Source organism: Ammodytes marinus (assembly GCF_949987685.1).
Source record: "Ammodytes marinus genome assembly, chromosome: 6".
NCBI classification, from domain to species: domain Eukaryota; kingdom Metazoa; phylum Chordata; class Actinopteri; order Uranoscopiformes; family Ammodytidae; genus Ammodytes; species Ammodytes marinus.
The window spans coordinates 12,268,913-12,284,317 of NC_137235.1; the positions used below are offsets into that span (position 1 = coordinate 12,268,913).

Here is a 15,405-nt window from a genome sequence, read left to right on the forward strand (position 1 = left end):
TATTTTTTCATTTATTCAATCATTGAAGGCCCAAAATCTTAAAATGATTGATTATTCAACAAAATAAGAAAATATAGCAGACATTCAGATTTGTTGAAAATATGTTCATTCATACTTTCTGAATATGAAAATAATTGTGATGGAGTGGTCAGTATAAAGTAGCAGAAAATTGAATAACTCAAGTAAAGTAAAAGCATCTAATTTTATGTACAGTACTTGGGTAAATGTACTTATAACCTTCCACCACAACTAACCAGCTGTATAAACAACAGGTAAAACGGACTAACCGTGCCCAACTAACAGTCAAATGCATAACACGCTGATGCATCAGTATGAAAACACATAAGTCACAGGAGATTTTATTTTTTTTTGCCTGCACTTTTGATACTTTCTGTTAGATTTTTAATTCAATCTGAATTTGTAATGGAGTATTTTTACATTGTTGTGTTTTACATTTACTTGTGTGCTGCCCTCCCTGTGGCTAGTATGTTTGGATATTATGTGCTGCGGTCCTTTAATTTTTATTGTGTCTGAGACTGTTTGCTAGCAGATGGAGGTTGGAAATGTTGTATGCTTCTGTCTTTTTCACTGCACTGAGAATGTGTGTTTGGCCCTGTTTCCACCTGGGATTATGATGTGATTTTGGTAAATGTGATCACAAGTGGCCAGCTCTCAGTACGTGTGTTCACACTTGTCTCTTCACATGTGACTTCTTTGTCTACTTGCGATCGGATTTCATTTACCCGCTCTGTATGTAAATCAACACGTAGGCCCTACATAATTTCCGTTTGCATTGGTGTTTTGACCGGTGGGGTTCAAACAAGTAAACATACAGGACTGTACAGTGCCACAGTTTTAATCGCATTTGCTATTAACATGCATTACGTGCGAAGATAATTACAAGTCTAAGTTGACGAGATAGGCTACTGTCTCATTTAGACAAGGAGGAGCGATGCACACCACTGCTTGGAGGGCTCTACATTAACACTTGTCAAATGCTGGTAAATATTATAGATAGTACAAGTAAAAACTCTTAGGCGAATAAGTTATTACGCCACTTTGGCTGGTGAAAGATGTGTAGCCTACTCGCCAGGCGGCTTTTCTAACGTCTGCCTCTTGTCACCACCACCAGTAGGCTACATGGCTTTCTATATACAGTTAAGTTACTGCATGTGCGAACAGAATATTTCCTGTGCGCCTTCACAAAACACGAGTTTACTTGTATTCTTAAGCAGATAAGAACAGGTAGTCAGTGAAATAAAAACAGAGGACAGAAAGCTTGTCATTTGCAATACTGGCGGATGCAACTAACGTTCATGAGGCTTCTATAAAAGCTGCATGAACGCCAGTGATGCATTTTCAACGTATTTCCGCTCAGGCAGGGGGCGGCAGTTGAGTAGGAGGTCCCTAATGTGGACAAAAGTCACATTGGTGTTTCCACTACCAAATGAATGCGGACACATCGGACACAAGCGACGTAAACCTGCTCCGAATGTGGTTTTTGTGATCCGATCTCAATGCGTCTTGAGTGTTTTCACCAGTAGTTAGAGCTGTATTCATGTGATCAGATCACAAAAACCACATGTTAAAGACAAATGGAAACGGGGTATTTGTTTGCCACTGTTCACATACTGTGTTCTAAGTGTTTGGATGAGTTGGGTGTGTCCCTGTTTGTCCTGGGTGTGTCCCTGTTTGTCCTTTTAACATGTAATTAGACCTTACAGCCCCCATTCCCTTCCCTTCTGTCTGTCTTCTTTTTTTGAATGACCTGCCTGGTTAAATGAATATCATCACAGGCATACGGAGTAAAATGTCACATGCCACAACATTGTATTGTAAAGTGGAGTCAGACAAAGTGAAAGTTAGCAGAGACACATATTAATAAAGACCAAAATTAACTATTAATACACCTAGCTGTGACTGTTAAAGAATATCAATAGAGAGGAAGTAGTAAGGTCACAACTGTAGGTCACCTACATATATCCTTGGCTATTGGCTCAGATTAAAGTGTCACAGCACCAGAATGACATATAATCAATAAAGACAGGTCAACTTGTTCTTTGTTTAACAGATTTGGACTTGATTAGTTGAATGATTAAGCCAGGTCAAAGTCTATGCAGAAAACAAACCAGGGCTTTATAGCAACAACACTCAATATGGCAATTTCAAATAGGATTTTTATTCGTCCATTTTAGGGTCAACAAAACATAATAAAAGAGTCAGTATGTGTCAGAATTGTATTCCTGGCTGCCCTTTAATGTCCTGCACTTTTTTGATGAACAAAAATACAATGGTGCTGGATGTTTTGTTTATGAATGATACTGTGCACACACAGTCCAGACAGATAGTGGATCATAAGGAGATATTCACTGATTTTTTTATAACATGCATTCTCTGGAATTGCTGACTCCATCATTAAGCCGCAAGCTTGGTTGTCAAACTTCACCCATCACCCGTTTCACTTTTTATTGTGAGCTTTTACCTTACAGGCTACAGACCAACAACAACACATTTCAAAATATTTCATAAATAACTTGTTAATGACAAAAAACAAAACAGAACCATATGATTTATTTTATCCATGATATCATTTCACAGATGTTTCCTGATACTGTTGGTTTTCGAGCAACTCAGATACTATGCATAAACACTAATTTAACATTCATATTAGATTAATTGTTGTTTAGAATTATTAAGAGAGAGAGAACAGTTTGCTGAAATCTGTTCAGATCAAGGTCATATAACTAGTCACCATGGAGCAGGGGTCTCCAACAGGTCGATCGCGAGCTACCGGTAGCTCGCGGGCGGGTTTTCAGTAGCTCGCCTGATAGGTTGACCGACTTCTAAAAAAAAAAAAAAAAAAAAAAAAAAATTTTTTTTTTTTTTTTTTTTTTACACAAGTTAAAAATCTGATGAAGGTAAATGCACCTCTTCCCATGGTAAAAACTTTGCGATTTGCGGTAAATAAATGTTCACGTGTCTCAAAGCGTTTCTCTATCAGCTGGTGTGTGTGCTGCTCTGCGGCTCTGCATGCGGCCATGCATAACTACGGCATGCACTGTCTTTGACCTTTGCATAAATGTATTTAATCATTTTAAGGGGAAAACACATTGTATTTAGTTATTTGTAAAACAGCCTGCTATAGTAGCCATACAAGATTTATTTTCTGAATTTCAATGCTGCTTTATTTTTACGTTTTAAATTGGGAAATACATGTTCCAAAACGACCAATAACCTCTGTATTTAAAAAGAAATCAAGCAAGTAGGCTAATAATAACCATTAATGAATTATAGCCTATCGCATCACAGTAGGCCTAATTGTCCACAATAATCTCACAACAGCCCATATCTAAAAAGGAACTTTAAAAATGTACAACTGTAAGGTCAGTTGTCTGTTTTATTCAAATAAGCAGTTGTTTATTTCTGTAGTGCGTATTGGCATCTTTGAGCAAAATACCCCCAAAATTTTCGGCGCGCTGCGTTGCGCCGCGCCTCCTCCACCCCTGGGTGGTGACCTCCTTGACTAAGACATTTCCTGGGGGAAACACTGTTGCGTCACAAGAAGAAGTGTAAAACAGACATTGATGTCAATTTTCACTGATATGTGGCCCACAAAAAGTGTAAAGTAATGTGTTCTTGGACCTTTGATGGGAAATTATTTATGATAAGCATTGGGTATTGCAATTTCACACATGTACAAACAGAAGCTTAATTCATTTGATGTGTGCTATGTAAATAAATATAAGCGATTTGATACAAGTAGCTCTTGGCCACTTTAATTTTTTCAAAGTAGCTCTCAGTTGAAAAAAGGTTGGAGACCCCTGCCATGGAGGTTCTCAACTGTGAAATATAGTAGAAAGAGTGAAGTTTCCTAAATGCACCAGGAGAGGGAGCAGTTTCACACTCTTAATAAGACCTATTAGAGCATGGTTTCAATTTATAAAGGCGCGTTTGAAATAATGAGAATACTGACAAGACACATTGCAATATTGTAAATAGTCGCGCTTAATATCAGCTTATCAAGAATCAGTGTTGAAATATTGGATTTTGATAAAAGTTTTGGTATTTCAATTTATAAATATTGAATGCAGGTTTGGGTGAAAAAAATAGTGTTTTAAATTGTTTTTCGTCTTGAGACAAAATATCTGTGATATTTATGCACGTATTTAGGGAGTTCAAAGAGATTTAAAATAGGCCTAGTTTTGTTTAGACATTGTGATAAAACCATACGGTAGACTTTTATCACAGTGATTGTCTAGAACTTAAACTTCAAGTTTCGTGGGAGCAATGCATTATACTTTTGCTCATGATAAAGAGCTTTAATGTGTAAAACGTGGGCCTCTGTAGCTGATGTAGCCCTGTTTGTTTCAAATCAAAGGGGGCTAACGCTGCTTGGATCATTTCCCCCGGCTGAATGGGGACCGTGTGAACCGCTGCAGTTCAGGCTGAGGGTGGCGCACCAAGCCAGGGGATTGTGTCCGGGACCCTCAGAGGTCACCACGGGTCAGAGCGCAGCGCCTGACAACACCGACAACACACACACACACACACACACACACACACACACACACACACACACACACACACACACACACACACACACACACACACACACACACACACACACACACACACACACACACACACACACACACACACACACACACACACACACACACACACACACACACACACACACGGCACACTGAGCTACTGTCACAAATTAGGCTTAACTAGAGGCTTGTTTATGTTTTTGTGTACAGCAGACGTTATAGTGTGTGTGTGTGTGTGTGTGTGTGTGTGTGTGTGTGTGTGTGTGTGTGTGTGTGTGTGTGTGTGTGTGTGTGTGTCAGTCAGAGAGATGTGTATTTTGTTTTGTTTATCCAACGTCCTGTAACCACGCAATGACCCAGGATTTGACTGTAATTATATGAATATGTAGGCTACACTATTTGACAATATGTGATAATAAGTCGCATGTTGAGTATTACAGAATGAGTGCAAAAAATATAATACAATATAATAATAGTATTTGTTCATGTTCACACATTGTACATGATTGACTTCAACTATTTTGCACCTTTAACTGATCTAATTTTCATGAGTGTTTCTCTTGATCTGTGCTGCGTGGAGAATAGCCAAACATTAGGTTAACCTTTAAGGCTTACTTCCATTTATTTCTTATTTATTTTTTTGGGTTAAACTGGCTGCTGTGATTTGGTTTGATAACAAAAATATTTATCATAAACTTATGCCAGTATGGCGGAATGTGCAGCAACATAGAAAGTCTAAAGCGCATCAAAAATGACACATTTTAAAGTATAAGGCATTCATATCCCAATGTCATTCAATCAGGTGCAACTCACACAAAAAATAACAACTGTGGGCACTGTAAATATTTTTGGTATCTGTGAAGTCTAATCGTTAAAAATGGTGTTCCATGTCCTGTATACTGCACTTTTCTTTGACTCTCTACATTTGTTATGTACACTTAAATATTCTGTTGCACCATTCTGCAGATTAGTGCCTAATGGCCAGTTGGATTAATACAATCAAAACATAGCCTATACGTCAAAAATCGGTCATTAAATCCAAATATTAATTAGTTCAATACATGCTCAATGAGTGGAAACATGGTAGCCTAATAGGTTACAGGCCTATATATTTTAAATAAATGTATATTACAGGAAGACTATTGCTCATATAACAACAACCCGCAACAAAATAGTATTTAAATCATAGCAATAATGAAATCAGTTCATAGTGTTTCCAAAAAAAACTTGACACATTTTTTAATAAAAAAAAAAATGTAATTATAAATGTGTCTTACTTCAATTTGATAAATCAGATAGTTGTCAGACCATTCAACTAAATATTGTAACTTGGAGATTTTCACCTCACTGTACAATCAATCCTGACGCATCATTTGGTCTCGCACTGACGCGACACTTGGCGTTACAAAGTCTGTCAGCAAAAACTTCCATTACTTAATTTAGTTTTTGAAAAAGCAACATTGCACAAGTTTCACCATATTTCAATGGACAATCACATTTAAAAAAAGTGTTAAAAACTGCACAGTCAAGTAATTGGATTTTATGCCCCCGTCCCGCTCGCTCGCGCCTTTCTCTCCATGGTGCTCTCAAAACTCTCCAAACGCCTCAGATGTCGTGTGAGCCTTTCTGTCTGGATCTCAGCTGCTTTTTATTCTTTAACATCTTTCACAGGATCAAATATATCCAAGCACGGCGAAAGTTTTGAGATTAAAACGTTCTCGGTGACAAAGAGAAAGAAAAAAAGAATTCGAGCAAACTGATTTGGCGCATGAGAGCAGTTTGAGTCTGTGTGGAGCGCACACAATAAATCCGTTGTTAACCTTGCTGTGAAAATATGTTTGAAGAAAACAGGCAATTGTTGTATGAAATGTATTCAAGTATAAAATAATGCCCTTTGTTTGGGGGGAAAAACTTGAGCAATGTGAGGGTACAAAAGTCCCCTGTGGCATTTACTGGCCCCTTTGTGCAGTTTGCGCTTTGGCGTCTCCACTTGGCGCATTACCCAGGCCTCTTTAAACGCGATTGTTTCTTTCTTTCTAATGACATTTACCGGATCAAAACATGCTGTTAATTCGATCAGAAAGCTTCACCCTTCATAACAATGGCAGTATAATTTCTCCCAAAGTTTGTTAAGTTGACCGAAATTAGGCAAATGAATAGGGGTCTCCAGGCTACCCATCTTGCAGGTGACGGGGAATAATACGCGTTCACACCAGCTGCATTCTTCTTTATTTCTCCCTTTCTTTCACAGCATTATTAAAATTTAGGCCAATGAAACTATTCATTCGACTGAATAGACATTTTCTTATAGGATAATAGGATACAAATTGAGCCTCTCCAAAGAGTCTCCAGTGGTGGGTAACCCTCGTGTGCCAGAGGCTGCAGGAGACGCTGGCCCTGACGCAGACGACGCTCGTGTGCCAGGGCTAATCACACACCTGCCGAGGAGTCCAACAAAATAAAGAATGTAAACAAAAAGCTTGCCATCTCTCATAAAAGATGGACGTGTCAGCAAGTCGTGTGAGAAACGCCGAGAACAAACGGGGGGACTCCGTCTCCAAAAGATCTCCCCTGAACTTGGCGGAACAGCCTATTAAAGGCTTACTTAATTACTCTAATGACACTGGACAGGCCTTAAAACTCGGACCGGGCTTCGATGAGAGTTAAGATCGCTTGCTGGGATTTGTAAACAGGCGATCGTGTGAGTTGGAAGAAAGAGGGTTTCTTTTTTCGCCGGCTTTGTTTTCAGTGCGCACTGTGCGCCCCGCCGGATCAGGCGATCCCAACGCTCACTTCTTATTTCCCGCCTGGGTTGTTACTATGCAAATAATATTCCAAAAGTAATCACGTGTCTTTTGAACAGCCACGTGGATTAACAAAGCAGGTTTGCCCCCCTGCTAGCCCATGGCTTTAGATTTTAACTATTTCTTTAACTGATCCTAAATGCACACATTTACCCAATGCATGGCTCTAATCCCATGGAATAATTTACACCATGAATGCCGGAGTCCCTTGGAGGATCCCTTTATAAGGACCAGCTTTCCCTTCAAACCTCAGTCTGCTTCATCTCCTGCCAGAGCGACACATCTCTCCAACGTCAAGCTGAACAGTTTTTTTTTACAAGTTTGACAGGAATTCGTCGATGGCATCCAAAATGAAAGACAGAAAGGTACGCGCTCCATGTGCGCTCTGCATTATTAGGATTGAACTATTTTGGAAACGCGGCACTTTCAACACTTTTGAGTTAATTTAAGGGACTTTTTATTTCCGTATTTACATCGATTATTGTTTAACTATCAAATTGGACTAATTTCCTGCCCGTGGAGAGGGAATCCATTGCCTAACGCCTCTGTCTGTGGCACGCCTTAGAGGACAGCTACGACGCACTAGTGATTCAATATTGTCTGATACTAATGGAGTTTTTTTTGACAAATATAATGTATTTACTTAGGTTAAAAACACGTATCTTCTGTTACATTTACAAAAACAGATTTCCGTCATTTCCAGTAGGACCTGAGAGTTATAGAACCTGCTCGGGAACGCAGCTGTGCGTCGCGCTCTCTGGAGCATTTCGAGCGCGCAGTGCGCAAAAACTCTCCGGGCGTTAGAGATCTCGTGATCAAGTTTTCTAAATATTTCGCCGCTGCATACAAATTATTTATTTGTATTTATACCTTACTGACTGTTTTATTTTCGTATTAATATGTCTGTACAATGTTGTTCCTCTGTTCTCATTTTGCCTCCCTCCCTCTTTTCACAGAGAACTCCAATCTCCCACAAAGTCATCGAGAAACGAAGACGGGACCGCATTAATCGTTGCCTTAACGAATTAGGAAAAACAGTACCAATGGCACTGGCAAAACAGGTATTGTACATTTGTTATATATATATATATTTAGTGTTACATATATCTTATCTATTATGATACAATATTGATAATTTAGCAAGAAACATCTTTATCGAATAATCTCGTCATGTAGGTCAATGTTCGCAAGTCAGACGTTCTCTAATGTTGGATTGTTTCAAATATTTTTTCAGAACACTGGAAAACTGGAGAAGGCTGAAATCTTGGAAATGACAGTTCAATACCTACGTGCGCTTCACGCAGCAGATTTCCCCCGTGGGAGAGAAAAGGGTGAGTAAACATTTTCACGGAGCTTTGACACTTTACGCATCCCAATCCTACAGTTCTGTGAATAATGAACTTGTAAATATTTACAGCACTGGTTCGGTATAAACACGAATTATGGTGTGTTTTTGACATTTTTAGTTTAAACTCGTTTATATTCATACATTTTGTTTCAAGATCAGCTTTACGCACCGGAATCTGCGCAAAAACTATGCAGCGTCAGGCTTGTTTGTCATTTCACGTCGACGGGTTTGTAATCGGTGCTGCTATCTCTAATTCATTCCAGGTGAACTGCTTGCTGAGTTTGCAAACTACTTCCACTACGGATACCACGAGTGTATGAAGAACCTGGTGCACTACCTGACAACAGAGGACAGGGCAGAAACCAAAGACATCAAGTACGCACGAATCCTCGCCTTCTTACAGTCCAAGTCCCGTGCGGTCACCGAGCCTGTATTTGGCTCCATTGGTTCAATGCCTGAACCGTCAGACTACCTCAGCCAGCTGCACTCCTCCCCGGACCAAAGCCTCAGTCCGGCTGACTCCGGGTTCCAGCAGAGTCCACCGGCACACTTCTCCTGGCACAGCGCGGCCCGCAGCCCGGGCATCTCCTACCCAACGGTGCCGCTCTCTGCACACACGCAGCAGCACGGTGGATACTTGTCACCGGTGCAGGGACTCGATCACCACTATTTCAACTTCATCGGTCACACACACGCAAACACGTTTAGCTTGCACAGTGCGCAACACGCCATGTAAATAGTTTTGTTGTTGTTTTTATTTATATATTTGTGAATTATGGAAACTATGAATCATGTACATTTTGTAAATAAATATTTCTGACTGAAACCCGACTAAAGCTCGTTTTGTTATCATTTGCACTCATTTTTCACAAACAAAGGATTTCAATCCATTTGCCTTCCTGTGAGAATGAAGTGTTGGAAAGAGCAATAAAAAAGAGTTGAGTAGAGAGAGAAACGGTTTAGCCTTTTTAAGAAAAATGTGTTTTACAATGTTCATACTTCAGAGAATAATGTGTGATTATGTGAGTTTGCACTGCACATTTGCTGTGTAGAAAAACACAGAAAAACAAGCGCATATGACATAAAATGAACAAAAGTATCCTAGTTAATGATGGTTAAATTTGAAGTAAATGTTCATTGTAAAGTTTCTTTTCTTCAAAGTTGTATATTAGTCATTGATTTTGTTGTTATTCAGTGGTTGAGCCTGTCATAAAGGATTTTACCTCTTATACCAGAACATTTCCACACATTTCAATCATCTTAAAAAATGATTTGGAAAAATGCAGACTGACTGGACTGAAACAGTATCAAATGCTCCTAAAAGCTCATTATTTGTGAAGAACCACCTTTATATTTCTCCAGTCCTGTCCTCATAACTGTTTATGAACTGATCAGTGGGTGTAATGGAAGGGCGTCACAGTGGTGTCTAGGGGGCAGACATGAGCCTGGTTCACACTGGGCCACCCCACTCCTGACTTAAACAAACCTCCAGTTAACAAAACCATTGATTCACCCAACACTCCCCCTTCTTTAAAATTCAAATCTCTTACTGAATACAAAACCATATTTAAGGGAGGAAATTAAGTAAGTAAAACATGTCATACAAGACTTTACTTAATGTGATGTAATTTATTGAATGTTTTTAATTTGTAATGGAGGAAACTTGAGTATTTGTAATGTGTCAAAGGAAGAATGTTGCAAAACAAGATCAAAGTTTTCTTTCTTCTGAACTCTCACCGAGTTCGACTCTTTCCATATGTGTAGGGAAATGAGGTTGAGTATTCATCGGGAGTAGAGTGGGATGTTATGCAGGGAAGACAGAGAGGGAAGTAAAAGTTGGTGCTGATTTATGCCTAAACTGTGTTTTTTTCCATTTTAATTTCATTAGCAGAACCTACAGAGTAGCATTACATTACATTTGTGAGCTCCCAAGCCTTTTTCAACTTTTCTCTCATCTCACTTTCTAGAGGAAAGACATATTGCGAAAGGCTAATGATATACAGAAAGAGGAATTACTCTGATGAAAAGAGATTCGTTTTTGCCAAGCTGGTGTGTTGTATGTGACCACAGAGTCTCAATACATGCATTAAACAGCTTCCAGGCTCCTTCTGTCTTCCTTTAAGTAAGTTGTATGGTGTTGGATTGTTTAAAAAAGAAGAAAAAAAGTTAAATAAGAGAGAAGTTAGGGAGGCTTGGGGGGACTTGTTTTCTTAACCAAGGAGCCTCATTGTGGTGTATCTGAATGGGGAACAATCTCTGCGTCTTTGCGCTTTATCCTTGAGTGATTCCGAAGAAAAATAATCAACACCATGAAATCAAAGTTTCTCTCTGAGAGGAGTTCAACGAAGCACCTTTTTCTTCCACGTTTTTTTTCCTTGAAGGAGCAAAGCTGAAAACAACACAAATGCATACACATAAACATACTCCTGTGACAACAGAAGGCTCATACCTGGGCATATTATTCAAAGACAACAAGCAAAGGTGTGTTGTTGGTGTTTCTCACATGTGGGCTGACATGTATGGACTGATATGATGTATGTAAGGATCAGGAGCAGTTTCTGGGTGGATGGGTAGGATGACAGACACAGGGATAAACCCACATTAATCGCCTGGATGGTTGGATAAACCCACATTAACCAGCCCCTGGCCCAAAAGACAAGCAACAAGAGAACCAATGAAAGAAGTGAAAGACAAGTGTCCATGCAGATGGAAAAAAGTGACAATACCATAAAAGAGGAAAAGCTTTGAAGGAATACTTGGATCCCTACAGCTCCCATATTGGTTTAAATCCTGACTCTAAACATGGGGGGGGGGGGTCTCATGTTCAGCCAGATGAGAAAGATTTAGTCACATGAATAATAATAAATTGAACACAGATTTAAAAAAAGAAAAAACATAAAGAAAGAACTCCAAATCATTCATTGTCATGTAAACTGAGCTGTGGTGGCAAGGCTTTAGTTTGAGAATGTTTGTCTTTCACATTAATATCACTTGCTGAACATTAACAATCCATCCTTTTGAAAATAATATTAATAATATTCATCACTGGACTGTCAAAGGAAAACTCAATTCACGCTCTGGCTTTGGTCAGCATGAAGTCGCAAAAGTTTATGGGAAGTTCCATCAAAGACTGACAACAAGTCACTGCCATTTTGGCTGTTTGATGTTTTTTTATTTTATAAAAGCATTCAAAGCCAAGACAATTTATGATTTATATTATTAATAATAAGACTTTATACACTGGCTATGCTTTTGCTGCTAAAACTACAGTTACAGAATTTCATGATGCTCTTCCATCTGCAGGCACACAACACTCTATATAACCAAAGCCCAGGTTAATCTCCTTAATAGAGTAATTTGGGTTTAATTGTGTATAGCAACTTGCATTACTTATAATGTGTGTGTCATCACACTTTATATTGCTTATTTTGTGGGTGTTTATAGTATTCAACATCTCTTATTCACTACCTTATATTAGTTCATAATGTATTTGGTGTTCTGGTTTTAAAAAGCTTTTCTATAAAAAATACTTAAAATTACTTGTGAAATATCTGTTCTGGTACTTCTGCTGCATTGACACCTGCATTATTGAGGGAGTAAAAATTAAAGACATTACATAATAGTCATTTTGTCCTATATAAAATATTGCTTTAATTTATTGTTGGTCAAGTTCAATACGACGTTCAATGTTGAACAGAATACAAATGGGGGTGCTTTTCAGGATTTTTTTTATTAGGCATTTTTTGAGAGACAGGGATACAATGGGGTAGAGAGGATTCAAAGAGGACTGAGCCTTTATGGCGGGAATGCTCTAACCACAACACCAAGAGAGCCCCTTCAGGACTCCATTGTTAACCAAGTGTCATATGTACCATTCACACACATATGAAAGTAGCATTAGTATATTTAATAACTTTGAGGTACTAATGATTGAATATTACAATATAACAATGTGACACTGAACAGGATCATCATGTGTTTTATATTTGATGTGTACAATATAGTTTGCTGATGATTATTTTACTTGAATGGAAAACTTTTGCATGTGGTGCCAACGTGCCGTATTTAACATTGTGGTATTTGATATTATCAAGTTCAAAGAACTTCTTCCAAATCTGGCAGATCAAATCCAAGTATGAGTTCCTGCAAATCACCTTTATAACAATACTAAAAGTATGTAAATCATATCATTGATTGTAGTTAGGACGTTCCATCCTGGTAAAAGTATTTTTTTATGTTTCTAAAACTATTTAATTTTTTTGATTTTCTCAGATACCTTTGTTATTTTACTGAAATCTTTTTTCTTTCTTTTTTCTGAAATAAATTGATGAGATGGAGATTTGTTTTTTAAATGAGAAGATATAAAACAAAAAAACACTATGTTCTTTTGTTTGGTTACTTTTTTACTACATCCAGCTTGTTTTTGTTATACACTGGATCCTCTTTGGGTCTTTAAAAATCCTTTAAAAACACAATCTGAGAAGGAAAATGTTTTCTTTTTTTTACTAATGTGAATTTTTAAAATATTTTTTTTGTTGTGAAATGCACTTAGGGGAGAACAGGGTAATGTGAGACACTTTTTACATTTGTTCCCCTCTAAGCGAGCTAAAATGATTTATCAGTCAAATTTACAAATTTTCCATTAATTCAGGATGTTTTCTAGAAATGGGCATAAGCAGAATTTATTCAAGACAAAGGGCAGTGAAAATATGATTGTTTTAAAAAAAAGTTGTCCTGTGTCTCACTTTACCCCAGCTGTGGGGTAAACTGAGACAGACCAGAGAAATCAAGGGGGTAAACTGATCCACTTACTTTTTCCAATCGGAAACTACCATAACAACTCATGTTGTAACAGTTAGAATCCTGACAGCTAGCTTGAAAACCAAATATTCCAAAACTAATGTCGGACTAGTAACAGAATCATGGGGTTTGGTCAATTAAGCAAAACAATTTTCTAAACACTTGAAAGTAACTCTGATCAAATACAACTCATATTCAATAATCAACATTCAAATGACAGATAGAACCAGTAAGATTAAAACACAGCCTGAGGGTCAGAACACAGGACCCTTAAAGCCAGCTAGTGTCTGGAGGTCAGAGCAAAGAATCAGAACCAGCTAGAACAGCCTGCGACTCAGAACACAGGACTAGACCCAGCTGTCATTTTCCATCTTTTCAGTCTTTGATCAATATTTTTCTGCATTTGTTTTATTGGGATCATTCATTGAATAAAGACATATTACTTAGAGTCTATTGATGTTAAAGGTCACTCTCCTGTCCCCCACATACATATGCCAAACCATGCCCTTGCTGACACCCCTTCAACCATCAACCCCCACCTCCAGCCCACATTGTCTTTTGTCTTATTCAAACTAGTCTCCTTGCTACCTCAAATATAATGGAGTCATTAAAAGAGGGCACAGACACTAGCCCCTTTTACACAGAGATTGCGGCATATTGACGGAACAACATCACTCCAAAATGCCGGCTTTGCTTGCTTCTGTGTTATTTACACAGAACCAAGCAACGCCGGCCTGCTGGCGCATCAGTAGCTCCTTTTACACAGCGTTCCGGAATGAAAGAGGTGCTTGTAAACAGCGTCAGGTGTGACGTAAACATTTAGCGCTGCGCCGGTCAGCTGCTTTACAACAACACTGGCCGGTGAATTGAGAGCAGAAGTGCTGGAGCTTGCAGTAAGAGGGCCGTATTTTACTGTCCCCACGATGTGCCAGTTGATCTCGCTACGCGCTGAGTCCAACATCACTGGGACTGTTAACCAAACTGACAAAATCAATCCGCTTCACCTCTGTGTCTGTGTGTGTGTGTGTGTGTGTGTGTGTGTGTGTGTGTGTGTGTGTGTGTGTTTGTGTGACAGGTTGGTTGTAAGCGAGTCTCTTTGTGAGGGCAGAGATCTGCCAATCAGACATAAACATACACATACACACAGTGTGTGAAGTCACGTTACTGTAGGCAGAAATAAAGTGTGGATATACGCTCAGACTTAGGATAATAATAGCGGCGGCGATCCGATCACAGCCTAGCTTAGCCTAGCTTAGCCTAGCCTAGCTTTCCCATTGTACAACTTTTCCTGGGCAGAAATAGACTCATACACTCTGCAAAATGAAACAGTATATGGTCAATACAAATACTGCTGCGGGGGTTTGGATTGAGCAACGGACCTTATGATCAGATAGATTATACGCAGTTCCTTTTATTTGGTGATTTTTACGGGACATCAGGCCGCCGTGATTAATGTTAAACACACGTCCTTCAACTGCTAACATGGTCGCATGTTTAGAACGTAGGCTATGGAACGTCAAACGCCCCCCTGTTCCGCAACAACAAGCTGGAGCATTTCAACAGAGAGGCGGAACTGATTGTGTCGGGAATCTTACTACCCCCGAGGTAGTAAAATTCCCGGAACAATCTCTCGCATCTTTCTTCCCTCGTTCCGCAATGGTCGCATTTAAACAGCAGGGCGGAGGGCCGAAATTCCGGCATATTCCCGGCTTTCACTGGCTGTGTAAAAGGGGCTACTGTCTCACTTTACCCCACAGCATTTGTCTCACTTTACCCCACTGCCACAATTTTAGAAAAAACTACCTCTCTCAGCAATTCAGGCTAATCTTCAGTTATCATCGTCACATGGTTTCATATGTTGGTAGTTCATCAACATGTATGATAGATGTTTCTCTACCTG

General features: G+C 39.0%; 1 protein-coding gene across 1 annotated transcript; it reads left to right on the top strand.

The window, feature by feature from the left end:
- The first annotated feature begins 7,620 nt into the window (after positions 1–7,620).
- On the top strand, positions 7,621–9,482 carry helt (helt bHLH transcription factor). Its single transcript, XM_080029654.1, has 4 exons — positions 7,621–7,722; positions 8,314–8,418; positions 8,592–8,688; positions 8,969–9,482. The coding sequence occupies exons 1-4, from the start codon at positions 7,696–7,698 to the stop codon at positions 9,439–9,441; spliced, it is 702 nt and encodes a 233-aa protein (XP_079885780.1). The 5' UTR covers positions 7,621–7,695; the 3' UTR covers positions 9,442–9,482.
- Positions 9,483–15,405: the final 5,923 nt, after the last annotated feature.

Coding starts and splice junctions, on each gene's coding strand:
- helt (XM_080029654.1), top strand. CDS start 7,696: ATGGCATCCAAAATGAAAGACAGAAAG. Junction 7,723..8,313: donor CCAAAATGAAAGACAGAAAG/GTACGCGCTCCA, acceptor CTCTTTTCACAG/AGAACTCCAATCTCCCACAA. Junction 8,419..8,591: donor CAATGGCACTGGCAAAACAG/GTATTGTACATT, acceptor ATATTTTTTCAG/AACACTGGAAAACTGGAGAA.